Here is a 22,312-nt window from a genome sequence, read left to right on the forward strand (position 1 = left end):
ACATAAATATATCTAATAATTTTTCAAAATACCATTGTTACACAAGGGCTAATTTTTATTAACACTATTCTTGCTCTTCCTGAGATTCACATTTCCATTTGAGAAGTAGGCTTCAGAAACAGGAATAGAGAGGGCCCATCCATATTCTTGCAGCAGCTCTATGAGATAGGAATTGTAGTCCCCAGTTTGTAGATGAGAAAACTGAAGCTCCCTTTGTCCAGCTAATTAAAGTAGCTAAGAAGAGAGTTTGGTTTCTATGCCAGACCTATCCTATTCTGAACCCTTACTTTTCCTAGTACATCACACTATTTGAATCAGATCCACAGTTCTTACTACTATAAACTCACAAAAGTTATGCACCAGGATATAATGTGCTTTTTTACACTGAAAAATTACAGCGTTTCCAGATAGGGGGAAATATTACTCATGGTAGCCTGCAGAAGATACAATAGTGGTGACTCATGATATATTTTGGTAGAAGTTAAAGCAATTTGCTGTCCTAGGGCCATAATAAAAATTATTGCTAAAATTATAGTTGAGATAATTCAATTCTATCCGCATAATTCAAATTCATAGAGAAACCTTGTGAACAGTTTCCTTTTGTTGCTGGGTGCCTTACTTGTGGCAAGCAGTAGTGACATAGCTAGGTTATCATGACCCTAATTTCATGAGTCACATATAAATAGTTCTTTAGCATCAGTCACACATCTGACAGCATCTGTTGCCTGCATAGTTTCCCTTGTATAATTTCACACCAAGCACTGTATTTTGTGTCGTCTTCAAGATTGGAGTGCAGCAATTTGGTTTGTTGGTGTGGTGTGTTCTTTTGTTTTGTTTACTTTTTCTAGCAATAGGGTGTTCTTCTATCACCCATGCTGGAGTGATGTGGCATGATCATAGCTCACTGAAGCCTCAAACTCATGGGTTCAATTGACCCTCCTGCCTTACCCTCAGGTAGCTGGGACTACAGGTGCACCCCACCTATTCTAGTTGTTGCTTGTTTATTTTGTAGACACAATGTCTCACTATGCTACCCAGGCTGGTTGCAAACTCCTAGGCTCAAGCAATCCTCCAACCTCAGGCTCCCAAATTCCTAGAATTACAGGTGGAAGCCATTGTGCCTGGCCTAGAGTACAATTTGTAGATTAAACAGTTAGTTCCAAAGTCATCAATATGAAATTTTCTTTGTTCCTGGACAGGACAAAGAGTTAGTTGCTAAAGTCATGCCATAATTGTCATATAAATAGAATTTTAAAATATACGTGTCTTAGTCTTGAATTATTAAAGTAAAATTATTGAAATAGAAGTATTATATAAAAAATAAATTTATTATTGATTTCATAAATCATTTAGATATGAGATGCAATTTAGAAATTACAGCTGAAAGTACCATCTTGATGTAGTTTGTAATGTTATATAGTTTAGCTAAGAGAAAATAGTAGTCATCACTAACTCATGAATCGTATTATACATAGGATATTTCATTGGGATTGTTTAATATTCTAGTATATGTCTCTCTCCAGTAATCGTAGTGAAAGATATCTAATTTCAAGAGAACAAAAAATAAGAATTTAAATCAGATTTCAGAAAATTGGCCATGGCCTAGAAGAATTACAGAGTTTTATGTTTTAAGTTAGTATATATAGAAATTTTCTTATTCTATAGAATATTATTAGGCAACCATTCTAACATATATAAATAGAGGTTATTTAAATACAAACCAAACAGTGTATTATCGTTTTGTCTAACTTTTTCCTGTGCTTATCAAAGATCAATTGATTGTCAGAAAGTTTTTACAAAAACTTTGCTGAAAATAGTATAACCTTTTAAATTTGTGTAACATAAAAACGTTTGACTGACTGAATATATAATTTGGAAACCCCTCCTAAAATTAGATTATTTAAAAATGTACACTTTCTTCTCAACTAAAAAGCCATATACACCATGTCCTTTTTCTAATTTTACAATTTTTTCATTAAAATTATCAATACTATGGTTACAAATTAAACCATAGGGTTTTAAATATATAAACTTACTTAGAAGCCTAAAAAATAAAGCATTAGTTATTACTATTTTCAACTCCATGTTTTCAAAACCAAACTAGCTCTGTGACTAGTCATAGGATTCTCTTATTCATATGTACTATGTATTTTTGCTTATTTTTTCTTATTATTTAGGGACCTCCTGGCTTACCTGGTCTTAAAGGTGACCCTGGCTCCAAGGGAGAAAAGGTGAGAATAAAAGAATGTGTTGTTAATAAAAGGTTATGTTTTTGTATACTAATCGCCCAGGCAGTTGCTTTTGCAGATTAAAAATCATTCAAAGGAAATTTTAAACAATAGCTTCATCATTCTAGCCTTGCAAAAAGCTTCAATCCTGAGCTTCCCAGATTTATTTAGAGGGGAGAAAATATGCAAATAGTGAAAAATATGCCAGAATTCAGTGCTATATCTTCTCACAGTTCCATTATAGCAACCATATGGAGAAAGCATATGGTTATACTAAAATAACTATTCAGAAATTAAATAGACTGAATAAAAAATATCTATTTTTATGTTTTTTAAACAGGAAACTAAAAATTTTAAACTGGAAATATCTTTCAAATACTAATTTGATCTCAGAATTTATGCTGAGTTGCACCATGTGCTTAGAGAATTAAGCCTGTTTAAAAATGATATTATTATTGTTTGGATTATTTTAAATCTTTAAATGCCTTTTAAAGATTGCAGTCTCTGAAGAATAGAAATTACTTCATATTAAATGAGATGCTTATTAAAATAATGAGTTTTCTGTTATTAATTTAACTAATATTGTAGATGGTCATTATTGGTTGAGAGATTCCTCAAATGGAGCACCGCAAATGATATCTGTAGAAAGGATTTTGTTTTACAATACTTCCAACGTTTAATAAAGCCCTCACTTAATGTAAGCAGTAAAAGATGCATTAGGTGATGAGAGGGCGATTCTTAACTGTAGATTTCATTCAGAAGGATTATTTTAATTTTATTTTTTATCAGCATTGTTCATTTTTATGCTTTGGAAATTTAATGTGCAAATATTTTATAACTAACATTTTATTAATATAGTAATTTACATATTATTATTTTTTTCCTCTGCTTTTCAAAGGGACATCCTGGTTTAATTGGCCTGATTGGTCCTCCAGGAGAACAAGGGGAAAAAGGTGACCGAGGGCTTCCTGGAACTCAAGGATCTCCTGGAGCAAAAGGGGATGGGGTGAGTAAAAACAAAGATTATTTTTTCTACTCCTTTCAGATAATAAATACACACACACACACACACACACACACACACACTGCTTTAAGTATGAAAAAAAGAATTTAGAGTGTCTTAATTCTAATTTGTTTAAGTCAGTAATATTCTTAAAGATTTTTATTTAGCCTTAGAGTAAATACATTTTTAAAATATTTGTTTGAAACCATAAAAATTACAGTCGAACATTATTTAAACAAACATGTACCAAATTCCCTTCACCTGTAAGTCATATTCTGAGAGGTACAGAAAAATACACATATACACACACAGATTTAAAACAAAAAGTTCATTGATATTGTAGCAAAATGGGAAAAATTCTCATTTTGCACAAATTATTTTTTAGATTCACCATGGAAAAAAAGTTCAAGCCATTCAAAAATATTTTGCATTCTCTGAAATTTACAACGTATGTTGTTATTAAAATGTTGAAATGTTATGAAACGTGATGAAAACATGAAAATGAAATCGCTGAGGAAATCCCTTTAAATTGGCTTATTCTCTCTCTAGGGAATTCCCGGTCCTGCTGGTCCCATAGGTCCACCTGGTCCTCCAGGTTTACCAGTAAGTAGAAGACGAAATAACATTATAAGGTAGGGTTAAGTTACAAATATGACAAAGAGACACAGATTCTCCAGATTTTTATCTGTGCTTTTGCATTTGCATTTTCTAGGGTCCTCAAGGCCCAAAGGGTAACAAAGGCTCTACTGTAAGTACTTTTCCCTTCGACATTTTAATTTTTCATCAAAACCTATTTAATTGCCTCTTCCTTATTTAATGTCATCTCTCTTCTTTCTATCAGGGACCTGCTGGCCAGAAAGGTGACAGTGGTCTTCCAGGGCCTCCTGGGCCTCCGGTAAGTACATGTTAACAAGAGCGATGTTCTGATAATTCACATTTAGTAGCTGCCAATGATTTCTCTGAATTCATAAGATGGACAAAAAGCACATCCTGTCAAAAGTGCTGATTTTATGGGAAATGTTAACTATATCATTTAAGTAATCAAGTCTACATGCCAAGACTTATATTTTAATTGATTTAACTCTTCAAATGTAAATATCCTAATTATATAATATAGCCTTGTTTTTATTAATTTTTTAAAAGAATCGTATACTGTTTTATGTCACATTAATGAAGCCAACTTATTTTATGCCTTAAAGATACATTTATATTTGACTCTAGAAATAATGACAAAAATTCAGATGCTTCACATTTTTTCCTAGTGCATATATAATAATACTAATAAAAGCCATAATAATAGCTACCACTTATTCATGCTAAAATGTTCTAGGCTTCACGCAAGTAATTAAATGATAGAATTAAAATATAGATCCATGTGAAATTTTCGTCTTCTTTCTTGAGCTAAAATGCTTCCCACTGTGTGTGTACTAGTTTGTTAGGGTTACCATAGCAAAGTACTGCAGAGCTGGTGGCTCAAACAGCAGAAATGTATTGACTCCCAATGAAGATGTCCACAGGGTTGGTTCCTTCTGAGGTCCATGGTGGAAGGTTCTGTTCTGCGCTTCTCTCCTTGGCTTGTGCTCGCTATCTTTTCCCTGTGTCTCTTCACATTATCTTCCCTCTTTGTGCATCTGTGTTTAAATTTCACCTTTTTATAAGAATATCAGTTATATTGGATTAGGGCCCATCCTAGTGATGTTATCTTAACTCATTATATCGTCAGTGACTATATTTCCAAATGAGATTACATTCTGAGATACTGGGAATTAGGACTTCAACATACAAATTTTTGTGGGATATAATTCAACCCATGAGAATATGGTAACTATTTGGTATAGCTCTGTTGATAATGTAAATTCCAGTCCGATTGCATTTATTTTAAGTTTGCTAATTATAAAGATTTAAGTCAAACATATTTGAAGCAAACTAATGTGTAAATATTTTTAAAACTTTAATGTTTTATAACTTAAATTATCATCAAATATAACAGACAGATGACAAGATAGCACATTCACTTTAAAGGGCTGTTCTAATGCTCAGAGACTTTAAAATCTAATTGTGGACATAGGACATATAAATGATGACTAATTAATAAATAAGAGAGTAACATATATATTTTGTATAGATAAAGGACCAGAAATCATCTAACGTGTTCAACTACCTCAATATCTCCTCTAAGTTCATCAAAGAAGAATCTATGACATTTATATATTTATAAACCCATCCTATAGCATAAATTTTGTAGCTATTGAAAAGCTAAACCAACTATAATTTTTATAACAAAAACATAACTGGTAATAATTAATATCTGCAGAATATTCCATTTTATGAAACAATTGCACTCACATTATCTTCTTTATAGGGTCCACCTGGTGAAGTCATTCAGCCTTTACCAATCTTGTCATCCAAAAAAACAAGAAGACATACTGAAGGCATGCAAGCAGATGCAGATGATAATATTCTTGATTACTCCGATGGAATGGAAGAAATATTTGGTTCCCTCAATTCCCTGAAACAAGACATCGAGCATATGAAATTTCCCATGGGTACTCAGACCAATCCAGCCCGAACTTGCAAAGACCTGCAACTCAGCCATCCTGACTTCCCAGATGGTATGTTAATAATACATGACAAAGCAAATGTGCTGGGCCTCTGAGTTTCTGAGGTGCATTGTCAGCTCATTAATTCTAGTTGAATGTTTAATACAGTCTCTAAATAAAACCAAACAATTATTAACTCTCATCTTGTAGACAGAAAAAATAATTTATGCTGTATAAATCAAGATCTGCTTTGGAAAATGCTGGTCTGTTAAATAAGGTTTTGTTAAATTATGACAAGATCATTTTTGGATGATTACAGCTAACACAAATGTACTTTGCTTATAATAACTATCACAGATGTGCATATTTATACACACATGTGCACATTGTAATATGATTACTAACTTATTTCACATTAGTATGAATACTTACATTAATATAATTAGTATTTTAAATTACTGTGAAAAGTATGGATATGTATAAATATCATAACTGATGTATATTTAGTCTATCTGGTTAGCAATGATTTGTTGAACAGAATATTTAAGAATTGGGATAGCTTGGGGCAATAATTTATCTTTCACTGATCCATAGAATCCCAAACAACTGTGAACAGTTTACTTACTAAAAACAATTAGGGTAATTTATCATACCAACTCTTTGACAAAACCCTTTATACCTATTGGTCAGAGGAAGAAAGAGTTTCAGGTATGCTAAGTTAGTTGACTAAACTTGTACAATTATTAAAGTAGCAAGGGGCGGATCTTTATCCAATTTTTAAATCTCCCACTTTATGTTGAAATAATTGTCTCCCCTTTACTGTGTCGCACTACCAGTTATATAATGACAGTTATAATTGTGACCTAAATAACTCAATTTAGATAGAAAAGTTCAGTGTAGTTCAGAAACTGCCAGCATAAAAAAAGGATGTCACAAAAATCTTACTTTAATCAAGCATAGCCTATTAAAGATAAAACACGGGTCATTATTAGTGCTCCTATACAAACTGGTATCTAATGTCTTCAAGTTTATGTTTACTTGAAAAAGATACATTTAGTTTAGTGATTTATAAGGAGATTTACTTTTAACGGGTATTATTTAAGCAAAGGATTTAGATGACTTAGTTTGAGCTTATGCCAGAAAATTTATCCTCCTCCTCCCAATTTTAATATACTTGGCCTGTCAGAAGATTCCTCTTGAGTTTATGTAGCATGTAGATGAGGACACAGAACATATGATATGACTATTTCATATGATTTTTAGACTTCTGACCTAGATAAATAAGGTAATCAATTATACATAATTGAAAATCAAGTATAAAAGATGGCAACATGTATTGAGTTATAAAGCAACATATGATTAACTAGTACCTGAGCAGTAAAAAAAAATACTTTAAATCTTTGGAATGGTAAGATAACTGTGGATTATAGTTCCCAGTGGTTTTTATATAACTAGCTTCATCAATTCTTTCCTGTGCTAATTAATTAATTAAAATTAAATATTTATTTATTTATGTATTATTAAGCAGTGCCAGACACTGTTCTATATACAGAAATTCAAAGATAAATGTTGGATGATTCATTTCGTTTTATTTTTTTTTCCTCAGAATTCTAATTTGTTTCAGACATGAGTATATTAACGGTGTAATCTGAAAAAAAAAGTGAATGTTTTTGTTAAAAAAGATATTCAAGTTATGTGACTTTTAGAATACTTTTCCTGTTTATATGCAAGTAGTAGCAGAGAATAAAGCAGGTTGACATTGCATTTTTGAGAGTTCCAGCACCAAAATAAGCAATTGGAGCTTTTACATTATTAAAAGTTTGTAACCAGTGGACTTACATGATTCAAATATTTGAAATGAAGTGACAGCATTAAAAACAGTAGAAATTATAAAGGTAGAAAGAATTTGATTTATTTCCTTCTCAGTATAAAGGTCAAAGCTGCCACCCCTATAAAAAAAGATTAACAAGAGAAAAGTATTAAAAATTTGATTATAGTTTTACATGACAGGCGCCTTCAGAATCCACCTCCAAAGATACAGAGGAAGCTGTCTGATTTTATGCTTAGATTCTATAAGGCAAGGACAGCTGTGTAGAAATGTGATATATTATTGGACAAAAAAAATGGTATGAGCCAATGGTAGTAATCTGAGTAGGGAAACTTAGTAAGGCCTTCTATTCAAATTCTCTCTGACCTCTCCCTTGGAACATTCCATCCTCCCAGGTAAGGGGTAGGACCCCTCTGGAATAAGGGTTTTAATTTATGGCCACCTGTTACACAGAAAGGTGGGTGGATTGTAGGAGTGAAAGTTCATTAAAAATTTTAGAGCAGGGATGAAAGAAAGTACACTTGGAAGAGGATCAAGTAAACGACTTGAGAGCTTCAAGTGCATGGTTTGACCTTTGACTTGGGGTTTGTATTGGCATGTTTCTGAGGTTTGCATCTCTCCTCCCCTGACTTGGGGTGGGCTGTCAGCAAGCGCAGTGGGCTGTCAGCGGTTGGAAGGGGCCACACAGTGTGTTTACTGGAGTTGTGCGCATGCTCATTGAGGCATTTTTCTCTTACCAGTTGAGTAAGGGAAGTAGAGGAAGGTTATCTACCAGTTAAACTCCATCCATTTGCATCTCAGTGCACATGCTTAAGTCCAATTGCCCACCTCCTGAGATCATATAAAGAAGCTGCTGGTCACCAGTTTCAGGTGTTTTCTATGAGGGCAAGGAGAGACTGCCATTCCTTGGCACAAGCTGCAAACAATTATTGTTTTAGAGACAGTTTACAACTGCCTGACCTTTATCTGATGGTCACCTGACATTTCTGGTGGGGTTGGCAGGGCTCTCCTGCACTGTTTATGTCTGACTACCTGCTATAACAGAGTAATACATTAAGGCTTTCTAGCTGGCTTTTTGAAAAAGGGGTTCTGGTTTCTATGACCCACTTTGGGGAGGAGGGATTCTAATTTCTATGACTTGCCTCAAGGGAGAATGAAGGATGAGAGACAGGAAGGCAGAAGGTCAGAGGAAAACTGCTTTAGAGGCTTTTACTTTGGGGTATCATTTTCTGAACCCCAGCAGAAGGAAGCAAAGTAATGTTTATGTGCATATCAATTTTGACTCCTAGTAAATCTTGTTAGCTAACACCATATTGTCAGTTATCTAAAGAATAACTTTGTTACTCCCACTACTTTCCATGCTCACTCACATATCACCAAATGAATGTTCTGTAACATTTCAGCAATGGCATTAATAGCAGGCGGCATTAAAATATATGAAGTAGTCCTTCTTAGGATCCCCGTCAAACAGAGAGTACATTTATTGCAAGAAGTTTTTGCAATAAAATAAGGCAGAAGTATGATCCCTGAGGCTAAGTAAATATGATATCACCTCCATTGTTACAGAAGAATAAACTAGGAAGAAAATATACTGATCACTCAGATTACTTAAGTGGTACAGAACATTCATTTGGTGATATGTGAGTGAGCATGGAAAATAGTGGGAGTAACAAAGTAATCTCATAATACTTATGAGATTTGGAATCAAGTAAATCTTATTTCAATATGCATGCAATTCATCACACGGGGATAAATAGAATGTTAATATTTGAGAAGATGACATTTAAGCTGAAACCAAAAAGTGATAGGCATGATAAGAACTTTAAAAAGGTATTCCATGTAGAATATATGAAACATTTGCAAAGCTCTGAGGCAGAAAAGAGAAACTATTACTGTTTACTAAAAATCATACCCCTATATGACAAGAAGTTCAAAGGGAAAAGATCTATTAATATGTATTTGTCTTATTTCTCTAACAAAATTTGATATCTAATGCATTCAAAAATGATATCAATAAATTTGTATACAACATATTTTTTCTAACTTCTAGGTGAATATTGGATTGATCCTAACCAAGGTTGTTCAGGAGATTCCTTCAAAGTTTACTGTAATTTCACATCTGGTGGTGAGACTTGCATTTATCCAGACAAAAAGTCTGAGGGAGTAAGTACCAATCTGTCTTGGTGGTGAATGTTGACAGTTCCTGCCATGTTTTGCAATATTGAACTAAACAGGAAAATTATACTGTCATATTTTCATTTATCTGCTTTTCTTACAGAGTAATTAGAGTATTTCATTTGCATAAACATGAATAAGCACCAAATTAATCTACAGAGTTAACAAATGCTTCTCTTCTTTATTTTTTACCCTGATGTATTCTTTATGCACCTGCTCGCTCTCTAAAATTCTATGGCTTTCCATGACACAGCACAGCTGATTCTCAAATTTTAGTGCCTGTATAGTGTTCTTCTGCCCAATTACCACATTGTAGAACTTACAGCTGCATATTACACCCAAAATATCTAAGTTAAAGAATTAATCTTTATATATGAGTCTTTTCTGCACTTAATTTTTAAAAACATTTAGTTTCTCTAAACAAATTCTTTAATTTTTGTCTAACAGTGTTACCAATATACTGAGTTCTATCTTCAAAGCCAAATGCAAATTATTAATATAAGGAAAGTTTGTTCATGAGCATAACTATATTCTTCAAACAAGCTATAAGTGGGACATTTTGTCTTTATTGGTATTCATGTAATAAACTCTTTCTTCTTAGTAAGTGACGTGGGCATACAGAGGCACAGAAACTCCTTAAGGCAAAGCCAGTAGCTTTATGTGTGGCTAATGGTTTTTGAAGGAAAGTAAGTTTGTGAGTAAAGAGTGGTAGTAAGGGCAAGAGAAAAAGCAACTTCCATCTTTAACCCTACTTGGCAGGTGGTGAAGCATAGTAAAGCTCCCCTAGCCTCCAGAGAAATGTAGAAAAACAGAAAATGTCTTTTCTTACACTGATAACTCAAGTTCCCTATGATGAGGACTTACATGCCCTTTGCTATTCTTCCCAAAGCAGAACAATACATGCAGATCTATAAAAGATTCCGAGTATTCTAACCAGTGGGGAATGATTAGGGTTGTTTCCAGTCAATGCCTTTCTTTTTTTTAATTGTACTTTAGGTTCTAGGGTACATGTGCAGATCATGCAGGATTGTTGCATAGGTACACACATGGCAATATGAGCATCTCTCCTTAGTTACTGGTTAAATACTTTCAAACCTGTCTCTTGGCTATGGAGTGAAGATGATACCTGCCTTGCCGGCTGACACTAACATTTTGACAGTTTTCTTTGCAAAGGGTTTCTGAATGTTCCACCAGTGTCCCCTATAACCCTTGGTATTCCTTTACCAGGTTGTCTTTCCCTTTTTCCTTTAGTGCCAATAAAGAGAACAAAAATGACTTAATTTTCACTACACAGCATTTTCAAAATCTATCTCAAATTTTTCTCTTTATCTCATTTTGTATAATCTCATTTGTATCCTTTTAAAATGATTTTAAGAACTCTTTAGTTTCTTAGTCTTAGTGAAAATAATTATATGTATATAAAAATACTGTTTATGTTGTAAATTTTCATCTGCTTTTTAAATTTTCTGTTCCTTTGCAAAGGTGAGAATTTCGTCATGGCCAAAGGAGAAACCAGGAAGTTGGTTTAGTGAATTTAAGAGGGGAAAACTGGTATGTTATTACCTCGATGTGAAATGGTTTTTCTCAAACTTAAGAAGTGAAGTTCTCATTATGTATTTCTAGCCCCTATCAGTGAAAGTCTAAATTATGCTAAAGCAGGATTCCCTGTGGTCTCTAGTTTGTTCCACTTAATATATCTTAGACCACTGTGTTATCTTAAAGCAAGCTAACATTGGTATCTAAAAGTAAATGGAAGTATGCTACATTTACTGAAAACCAGGATCAAATAATGCATATAATTTATTAAGTACCTGAGATAGACATTATAAAAATTGATTATGTTAGAGATATCAGGTATAAAGAATACAGTATCTACTTAATCTCTTTCTATTATTTCATTTTCTGTCTGTTTGAAAAATTCCTTCTTTGTTCTTTATTTCTATCAGTTGGAATGTCCAATTTTTTTCTGACTGTTATGGCACAAATTTACTTTAAGATTTCCATACAATTACTAGTTCATTTCAAAACTTTTTTAAAGATATTTTAAGATTAGATGTCAACATTAAATTCATACTCAAAAAGTGTTTATATACATGTGTTTAAAGTATTTTAATTAGAATGTATTGAAATTGAAGCTTTTTTCAATTATCCAGATATTCAGTTGTTTAAGGTTCTTTGAAAAACTATTATTTTCCATTTATGACTATTTTTACATGTATTATTTTTATACAAGCTCATGCATATTAACAATTTTTATTGACACTCTCCACCAAAGTTATAATTCTCTATTTCAGTCTCCAAGTTACATATTAAATATCCATATTACATTATTATCTTTGCATAAGTTTAAAAATATATACAGATAGAGCTATATGTGTATGGAATGAATTTTCCCAATAGGTTATTTTTCTTTAATGCCACAAGAATACTCATCCTCTGACCTTCTATTCAGTAAGAGATAAGTAAAATCTGTTTTAAGGAAGCAAGTAACAGATAACTGCCTTTACACTGAATTTCTTAACCTTTTTTCAAATTTAAGTTTATATGTTTCCACTGAATTCAGATATTTTAATTACCAAAATAAAACAATTTATGAAGATGCTATGAGACAGTTGTTAATAATTTACAACTAAGACTATTTTCCTGCTGTAATTACGGAGTAAGTATTGACTCAACAAATACTAACCTTCGTTGTCTTGCACATTATGCCTGGTACTGGCAATACAGTGTTGAATGCACACATCATCTTAAAATAGATGAACAGGCATTTCTGAACATATTAATACCTATGGGAACTATTGCCCCAAAATGAAAAGCAGGAACATGTTCACAGATTTGGATAAGTTGATACATTTTGAAATGTTTGAAAGGAATAGTAAAAAATCAAAGGACATAAAACCAGCTAATCTTTGCATTACACTGAGATTCCTTAGTTTTCATTGTTTTACCAATTTTTTTTTTCCAAAAAGATATACAAATACATTGGAAAATTTCTTGGAAATGAAAGCATTTTTTACAATATTTACTGTTTAGGAAACTAAGACATAAAGTGATTTTTTTTCAAAGATAAGCAATGGCTACAATAACTTCGGTGGGATACAATTCATAAAATCCTGTTTCTGGATCTTCTGACCCTCAATGTGTGTACACCTTTTTTCATTAGGTTCAAGTGGGTCTTTGGATTCATCTGCATGCTTCAAGCATCATAGTTCACTGTTAACAATAATTGTTTTCTTAGTAGCGTCAAAGAAGAAAGTGTCATTATTTGCCTTTTTATTCCTTTATTCCTAGCTTTCATATTTAGACGTTGAAGGAAATTCCATCAATATGGTGCAAATGACATTCCTGAAACTTCTGACCGCCTCTGCTCGGCAAAATTTCACCTACCACTGTCATCAGTCAGCAGCCTGGTATGATGTGTCATCAGGAAGTTATGACAAAGCACTTCGGTTCCTGGGATCAAATGATGAGGAGATGTCCTATGACAATAACCCATTCATCAAAGCCCTGTATGACGGCTGTGCGGTGAGTATAAGTTCTGCTTGCCTTCCTTCACAGAGATGAGAGGCAGCATGTCACCATTTCAGTTTGGTCCTAAGCCAGATTTCTCTCATGAAATGGATGTCAGTTGTTATTAACATTTGATGCTTAATATTGACATGTTAAACTATGGTATGTGAGAAGCTGGTAATGTTAACACACACAGTTATACACATACACTCTCAGACAGTTTTAAAGGCATAGCAGAAGGTAATCTTGGATTACATGTTATTATTCCTGATATTCGAATTATATCACAGGTAGGTATTCGTAAAATGAAAAAGAAAATAAAAAACTTAATGTCATTTGCCTCCTTATTGGTGATTTTAAAATGACAGATAAACGAGTCACCATTATACCATTTATAGTATCAATAATTTTAGCCCTGTATTTTGTTTATAAAAGCTTGTTAATTTGTACTATACCAGTTTGAGATCCACTATCATATTTATCTCTATCATCTAGAACTATCTTTTCACACATATAAGATTTTATATAGCAAAATAATAAATAGGTCCCTAAAAAGCTCATTGCTTTAGCTGAGTATTGATGATTGCAGAGAAACCACGATTATAAATAAATAAGTGTATGCTTTCATCAAAATGAGAAGAGTACAAGTAAACTGGCCAACATGGTAAAATCCTATCTACGAAAAATACAAAAATTAGCCAGGCATGGAGGCACACACTTGTAGTCCCAGCTACTCAGGAGTCTGAGGCCAGATAATGACTCAAACCCAGGAGGCAGAGGTTGTGGTGAGCTGAGATTGCACCACTGCACTCCATCCTGGGCACGGAGTTAGACATCATATCTGTGTGTGTGTGTGTGTGTGTGTGTGTGTGTATATACACACATATATATTCATATATATATGAAAATACCAATATCACTATTGTTATTAAATTGTATTTATTAACTCAATAAGATTCTTTTTAACTATGAAATATATTGCACTCTCATAGTTAAGTAATTACAGCTAAATATTAAATGTAGTTGTCAATATTCGAAATTTAAAATTTTGTCAATGGTAAGAAGTGGTACTACACAGGTAATAGCAAGGTTGTTTTCCTATTCTCCTCTCTCTCAGCTTCCTACCTCCACTCAGAATCCTAAGAAAAAGTAAAATACATTTAAGAAATATTAAATGACTGTGTAACTTTTTATTTCTGCTTTATTTTACAGTCCAGAAAAGGCTATGAAAAGACTGTCATTGAAATCAATACACCAAAAATTGATCAAGTGCCTATTGTTGATGTTATGATCAATGACTTTGGTGATCAGAATCAGAAGTTTGGATTTGAAGTTGGTCCTGTTTGCTTTCTCGGCTAAGATTAGGATAAAGGACACATGAAATCAGCAGAAAATATAACTTGGTGCCACCCACCCATTTTGTGCCACATGCAAGTTTTGAAAAGGATGATATAGAAAACAACTTGCTACATAAACATGTACCATTTAGGAAATATGGATGCCCCTGTGGGGGCAGTATCACATGGGAAAAGCTTTGAAAAATCATAAAAATATAAGTTAGTGTGGCTGAGATGGAAAGGGCTGATTCTTGATTCCCAATTCTCATCTCTCCTTTTCCTATTTGAATTTCTTGGTGCTGTAGAAAACAAAAAGAGAAAAATACATATTCATAAAAAATATGGTGCTCATTCTCATCCATCCAGGATGTGCTAAAATAGTGTGTTTAATAAATTGTAATTATTTTATGTACAGTTCTATACTGTTATCTTTGTCCATTTCCAAAACTTGCACGTGTCTCTGAATTCCATCTGACTCTAATTTTATAAGAATTTCAGATCCATCATGGCAATAAATATATGTATTATGAAAAAATAAAGTTGTAATTTCTGATGACTCTAAGTCCCTTTCTTTGGCTAATAATAAAATGCCTTTGTATATATTGATGTTGAAGAGTTCAATTATTTGATGTCGCCAACAAAATTCTCAGAGGGCAAAAATCTGGAAGACTTTTGGAAGCACACTCTGATCAACTCTTCTCTGCCGACAGTCATCTTACTGAATTTCAGCCAAAAATATTATGCATTTTGATGCTTTATTCAAGGCTATACCTCAAACTTTTTCTTCTCAGAATCCAGGATTTCACAGGATACTTGTATATACGGAAAACAAGCAAGTTTATATTTTTGGCTAGGGAAATGTGTATAAGAAAATATATTAACAAATCAATGCTTCCATCAAGCAAACAATCATATGTATAATTTTTTTCTACCTTATCTCATCTCATTGTTTTCAGTGTCCTTCAATAATGCAGGTTAATATTAAAGATGGAAATTAAGCAATTATTTATGAATCTGTGCAATGTTAGATTTTCTAATCAATCAAGTTCTTGAATTTGATTCTAAGTTGCATATTATAAAAGTCTCGAATATTATTTTACCTGCCCAATAAATATTATTTCTTTCCTTTCAAGATAATTTTATAAATCATTTGACTTACTTAATTGCTAAATAAATAATGTATGGTGGACTGTTATTAAGAGTATTTGTTTTAAAAGTCATACTTATTCAAGGAAATCTAAACAATTTTTTTCCACTAAGGTATTTACTTTAAGGTAGCTGGAAATAGCAATACAATTTAAAAATTAAAAACTGAATTTTGTATCTATTTTAAGTAATATATGTAAGACTTGAAAATAAATGTTTTATTATTTCTTATATAAAGTGTTAAATTAATTGATACCAGATTTCACTGGAACATTTTCAACTGATAATTTATCACAAAAGAACATACCTGTAATATTGAAATTAAAACATGAAATTTGTCATAAAGAATTTCTTTTATTTTTGAAATCGAGTTTGTAAATGTCCTTTTAAGAAGGGAAATATGAATCCTATAAATAAACTCAAGTCTTGGCTACCTGGATTGGCCATTTTCTTTCTTAAATAGGTTCTAAATTATTTTCAAATGCAGAAAAAGCCTTTGATTCTTTCTTGACCATCCAGATTAGAATAGTTTTACACTTCTGAACAAACATATTACCATTCAGAGAGTAGTTGTCTTAATCCCCCACATGCGTTAAAAAAGTCAACAGACCATGGTAATACTAAATTTATAAAATAAAGGTAGATTATACTTTAATTTCAAAGAGATATATTTGTAATTAAATATTTTACAAAGTCTTAAATGAGTGTTTTCATTTCAAAATTAATATAATCAGAAATTTTTTATTTGAAATATATTCTCTAAAACACACATAATTTTTGTATTGTAGAATAGAAGGATTGTACACATTGGAAAATATACTTTAATGAAAGTATAGCAATAACAATATTTGACATATTTTCCTGCATCAGGGATGCAGTGTTATCCATTTAAACATAACAATCTTTAATTTGGCACTCAGTAGAATGAATAGATAATCGAGTGTCTATGCTTTTCTATTCATTTCATATATGGATATAGTCTTCTGCAGGACATGGGATTTTTTTCTCTCCTTTATGATGGATTTAATCTGGGCAAAAGAAAGCTCACTAGAATAGAAAAAGCTTATTAGATGGCATTTTAGTACTGGCGTGTATTCATAAGAAAAACACAAAGAATAGTATTGACCTTGAAGGCAGGATAAATCATGGACATAGTGCACATGAAATTTGATCTAAGTCTCTTTAAGAATTAAAACTACAAACACAAAGTACAGAAGTAACTATAATGAGTAAAGATATTACAACGAATTATTAATTGTATTAAAAAGTCAGTACATGAAAATACCAGAAAATCTCAAAATTGTCAAGCTTATTTTGGCAAATTTTACTAATAATATGGTCATGTGAACATATTTCTAGGAGATCTCCCAGGGTCTTAAATGGAGCCCATGCAAAAGAAGTGTCCTGGAGCTTAGGCTTTATGAGTTTCACATTAAATAGACAGCTTCATGCTGGATAACTGCACAACATATGAGTTACCTAACGATCTAGCACAATAACTGGCATACATCAGCTATAAGGAAATTGCAGCTGCTCTAGATTTATTTCTGCTGCTATTATCACCACAGTATAAATCCCTTTCTAAAATGTAGCTAGTAACAACCATCCTACCCAGTATCATAGAACTTTTACAAATATTTCATTTTAACAAAGTAAATATTATACAAATTGCATGATCACATAGCCCCAAATCATCAAAGAGACTTATATATAAGCTTTACAAATGATTTGTGAAAGATACCAAAAAAGAGCAGTAGCATAAGGCATTTTAATATTCATCAAGTCCTAATTCACCAGACATAGATAATTAAATCTTCTTTTTCTGTGTTTGCCAAAATGTGTTTCACTTACCAGAGGATGAGTTTAATAGGTCTTGGTGTCTCTCAGCTTTGTTACTTTGCTAGTGTCATATCCCTGTACTGGCTGTCTGATTATTACTAAGTACAGCTGCAGCCAAGAGATCCATAGATTGCAGAATTACTTACAGAAAACTTTTTTCATAAAAATATCCTGCTTAAACCATTCCAAGTTCAGTAAGCTGTACATAGCAACCCATGCAGAATCCTCACTTACTATCCATCTAGTAAATCCATCTGTCAATATTTGTAAGGAAATGGTTCAGGGTAAAAAAAGACTAGAAAAAGAAAAAGAGTTACAAGACCACACTTAACTCTTTCCTAAAACCACAACTTGAAATAATTTCAGAAGTGTTTCATGCTATTGTAACTGGGAATTATTTTACAATAACATTATAATGGTAGTTGTGTTTATAATACTATAGGTATGAGCTAAACAAAACCACTGTGATGTGGTTTGGCTATGTCCCCATCAAAATCTCATCCTGAATTCTCACTTGCTGTGGGAGGAACCTGGTGAGAGGCAATTGAATCATGGAGGAAAGTCATTCCAATGCAGTTCTTGTGATAGTAAGTTCAAGAGATCTGATGGTTTTAAGAAGAGGCATTACCGGGCACAAACTCTCTCATTTTTTGCCTGCCACCATCCACATAAGATGTGACTTGCTCCCTCTTGCCTTCTGCCATGATTGTGAGGCTTCCCCAATCACTTGGAACTGTAAAATCAGTTAAACCTATTTACTTTGTAAATTGTTCAGTCTAGGATAGGTCTCTGTCAGCATCATGAAAACAGACTAATACACTACCTTGGTACCAGTAAAGTGGAGCACTGCTGAAACGGTACCTGAAAAAGTGGAAATAGCTTTGGAACTGGGTAACAGGCAGAGGTTGGAACAGTTTGGAGGGCTCAGAAGAAAGAAAATTATGGGAAAGTTTGAAACTTCCTGGAGACTTTTTGGATGGCTTTGACCAAAATGCTTATATGGTCTCAGATGGAAATGAGGAGCTTGTTAGGAATTGAACCAAAGGCGACTCTTGTGTTTTGGCAAAGAGACTGGCAGCATTTTGCCCCTTCCTTAGAGATTTGTGGAACTTTGAACTTGAGAGAAATGATTTAACGTATCTGGCAGAATAAATTTCTAAGCAACAAGCAGTCAAGAGATAACTTAGGTGCTGTTAAAAGCATTCAGTTTTAAAAGGGAAGCAGAGCATAATAGCTTAGAAAATTTGCAGCCTGAAAATGTTGATAGTAAAGAAAATCCCTTTGTCTGACAAGAAATTCAAGCCAGCTGCAGAAATTTGCATAAGTAACAAGAATACAAATGTTAATCCCCAAAACAATGAGAAAAATGTCTCCAGGGTGCATCAAAGATCTTCACAGCAGCCCCTCCCATCACAGGCCCAGAGGCCGAGCAGGAAAAAAGTGGTTTTGTGGGCCAGGCCCAGGGTTGTCATGCTGTGTGTAGCTTAGGGACTTATTGCTCTGTGAGCCAGTTGCTCCAGCTATATCTGGAAGAAGCCCATGTAGAGAATGTGCCTTGAGGGTGCAAGCCCCAAGCCTTTACAGCTTTAACGTGGTATTGAACCTCCACGTGCACAGAAGTCAAGAATTGCAAGAATTGAGGTTTGGGAACTTCTGCCTAGATTTCACAAGATGTATGGGAACTCCTGGATGCCCAGGCAGAAGTTTGCTGTAGTGGTGGGGCCTTCATGGAGAACCTCTGCTAGGGCAGTGCAGAAGGAAAATATGGAGTCAGCGCCCCCCCACCACCACATAGAGTTCCTACTGGGGTGCTACCTAGTGAAGGTATGAGAAGAGGGCCACGTTTCTCCTAAACCCAGAATGGTAGATCCACCAACATCTTGCACTGTGTGCTTGGTAATGCTGCAGACACTCAATGCCAGCCCATGAAAGAAGTCAGGAGGGAGGCTATATTCTATTAAACCACAGGGTGGAGCTGCCCAAGACCATGGGAGCCCACCTCTTGCATCAGTGTGGCCTGGATGTGAGACATGGAGTCAAAGGATATCATTTCAGATCTTTAAAATGACTGCCTTGTTGGATTTCACACTTGCATGGGACCTGTAGCCCCTTTGTTTAGCCAATTTATCCCATTTGGAATGGTTATATTTACCCAATGACTGTACTCACATTTTATCTAGGAAGTAACTAACTTGCTTTTGATTTTATAGACTCAGAGGTAAAAAGGGACTTGCCTATTCTCAGATGAGACTTTGGACTATGGACTTTTGAGTTAATGCTGGAATGAGTTAAGAATTTGGAAGACTGTTGAGAAAATATGATTGGTTTTTAAATAGAGGACATGAAATTTGAGAGGGGCCAATGGTGGAATGATGTATTATGTCTGTGTCCCTACCCAAATCTCATTTTGAATTGCCACATGTTGTAGGAAGTAACTGAATCATGAGGGCAAGCCATTCCCATGCTGTTCTTATGATAGTGGATAAGTCTCATGTGATTGGATAGTTTTAAAAAGAGCCATTTCCCTGCACAAGCTGTCTTATTTTTTGCCTGCCACCACCCACATAAGATATAACTTGCTCCTCCTTGCCCTCTGCCATGATTGTGAGGCTTCCCGTCACATGAATCTGTAAGTCCAATTACACCTTTTTCTTAAGTAAATTGCTCAGTCTCAAGTAGGTCTTCATCAGAAGCATGAAAATGGACTAAGTCACACTGATTCCTATTCTAAAATTACCTCTACATGTCTATAAGGAAATAAGTAGCCGGTCTTTCCACAATGGAATGAATTCCTTTTTATGAAATCTAAAAAGCAAATCTTACATGTCAGTAGCAGGTCTTATTCCAGTGATAACAAAGTATAAAATAAGCTATTGAGTCTACTGACTTAATTCACCACCATATTATGGTGCATGGTGTAACTAAATTATTTGGCTATTCTTTTTGTCTCACAGAGTGAAATGATTATTCTGGGGCTTAAAAGAAAATTCACTTGAAGCAAGGAAACTTCTTCGCTTGAACCTATGTGGGATGTCTAGACTTTGAATTAAATGGAACCAACAAATCCACTACTTACAGATCCCTCCAGACTATGGTTCAAAGGTGTGTGCAAGCGATTCCTTAATAACACAGGTTTTGGTACCTTACCTATTTCATGGAATTAAACAAAAATAAAAATAAGACATAGTAAATAAATGGTTTAAGCCACTAAGTAAAAAAAAAAAAAAATTCCCATAGCTACCATTTAACAGGTAAAAGTATTTTCAAGACTCTGAAGTTATCATGCAATTTTCATGTAACTTTAAAGTTTCTTATTTATATAGAAAGAAACTAAGTTCATTTGTTAGATAAAATTAGTACCTAGTTGTTTTTACAGAATTTTGATGTTTTTATATCAATAGTTAACATGGTTTGGCTGTGTCTTCACCCAAACCTTACCTTGAATTGTGGTTCCCATAATCCCAACGTATTGTGGAAAAAACCTGGGGGGGAGGTAATTGAATCATGGTGGTGGGTTTTTGGGAGCTTTTCTTCTGTAGTGAATAAGTCTCTTAAACATAATGGTTTTATAAAGGGGCAGTTTCCTTGCACTTCTCTCTCCTGCCACCATGTAGAGAAAGATGTGATTGTTTTCCCTTCCACCATGACTGTAAGTTTACTGAGGCCTCCCCAGCCTTACTAAACTGTGAGTCAATTAAACCTCTTTCCTTTATAAATTACCCAGTGTCAGGTATGTCTTTGTACCAGTATATTGGTACTGACAGCGTGGAGTACTGTTATCAAGATGCCCCAAAATGTGGAAGCGACTATGGAACTGAGTAAGAGCCAGAGGCTGAAATAGTTTGGAGGGCTCAGAAGAAGACATGAAGATGTGGGAAAGTTTAAAGCTTCGTAGAGACTTGTTGAATGGTTTTGACCTAAATGCTGATAGTGATATAAACAACGAAGTCCAGGCTTAGGTGGTCTCAGATGGAGATGAGGAACTTATTAGGAATGGAAGCAAAGGTGATTCTTGTTATGTTTTAGCAACAAGACTGGCTGCATTTTGCCCCTGCCCTAGAGATCGGTGTAACTTTGAACTTGAGAGAGATGATTTAGGGTATCTGGTGGAAAAAATTTCTATGCAGCAATGTGTTCAAGAGGTGACTTGGGGGCTCTTAAAAGCATTCATTTTATTCATTCACAATATATGGTTTGGAATTGGAACTTATGTTTAAAAGGGAAGCAGAGCATAAAAGTTCAGAAAATTTGTCACCCAATAATATGATAAAAAAGAAAAACCCATTTATCTGAAAAGAAATTCAAGCTGGCTGCAGAAATTCACATAAGTAACAAGGAGCCAAATGTTAATCACCAAGGCAATGGGGGAGAATATCTCCAGGAAATGTCAGAGGTTTTCACAAGAGCCCCTCCCATCACAGGCTTGGAGGGCTAGAAGGAGAAAAATGATTTTATGGTCTGGGCCTTGGGCCTTGCTGCTTTGTGTAGTCTTGGGACTTGATGCCTTGCACTGCAGCCATGGCTAAAAGGAGCCATTATACAGCTCAGGCCATTGCTTTAGTGGCAGCAAGCCCCAAGCCTCAGCAGCTTACATGTGGTGTTGGGCTGTGGCTGCACAGAAGTCAAGAATTAAGATTTGGGAACTCTCAGCTACATTTCAGAGGATGTATGGAAATGTCTGGATGTCCAGGCAGAAGTGTGTTGCA

The 22,312-nt window shown here is 34.0% G+C and overlaps 1 protein-coding gene across 2 annotated transcripts in view; it reads left to right on the forward strand.

Annotated features, from left to right (window-relative positions):
- The window catches only part of COL11A1 (collagen type XI alpha 1 chain), a 215,057-nt gene extending 198,857 nt beyond the window's left edge, over positions 1 to 16,200 (forward strand). For both annotated transcript variants that reach the window (XM_002751147.6, XM_035252270.3), the window contains 10 exons: positions 2,178 to 2,231; positions 3,127 to 3,234; positions 3,781 to 3,834; positions 3,944 to 3,979; positions 4,073 to 4,126; positions 5,594 to 5,843; positions 9,650 to 9,762; positions 11,257 to 11,325; positions 13,066 to 13,299; positions 14,497 to 16,200. In XM_002751147.6, coding sequence (XP_002751193.3) covers positions 2,178 to 2,231; positions 3,127 to 3,234; positions 3,781 to 3,834; positions 3,944 to 3,979; positions 4,073 to 4,126; positions 5,594 to 5,843; positions 9,650 to 9,762; positions 11,257 to 11,325; positions 13,066 to 13,299; positions 14,497 to 14,643 — 1,119 coding nt within the window. In that variant the 3' untranslated portion in view covers positions 14,644 to 16,200. The remainder of the gene's footprint in view (positions 1 to 2,177; positions 2,232 to 3,126; positions 3,235 to 3,780; positions 3,835 to 3,943; positions 3,980 to 4,072; positions 4,127 to 5,593; positions 5,844 to 9,649; positions 9,763 to 11,256; positions 11,326 to 13,065; positions 13,300 to 14,496) is intronic.
- The last annotated feature ends 6,112 nt before the right edge of the window (positions 16,201 to 22,312 follow it).

This window comes from Callithrix jacchus, chromosome 7 (assembly GCF_049354715.1).
Source record: "Callithrix jacchus isolate 240 chromosome 7, calJac240_pri, whole genome shotgun sequence".
NCBI lineage: Eukaryota > Metazoa > Chordata > Mammalia > Primates > Cebidae > Callithrix > Callithrix jacchus.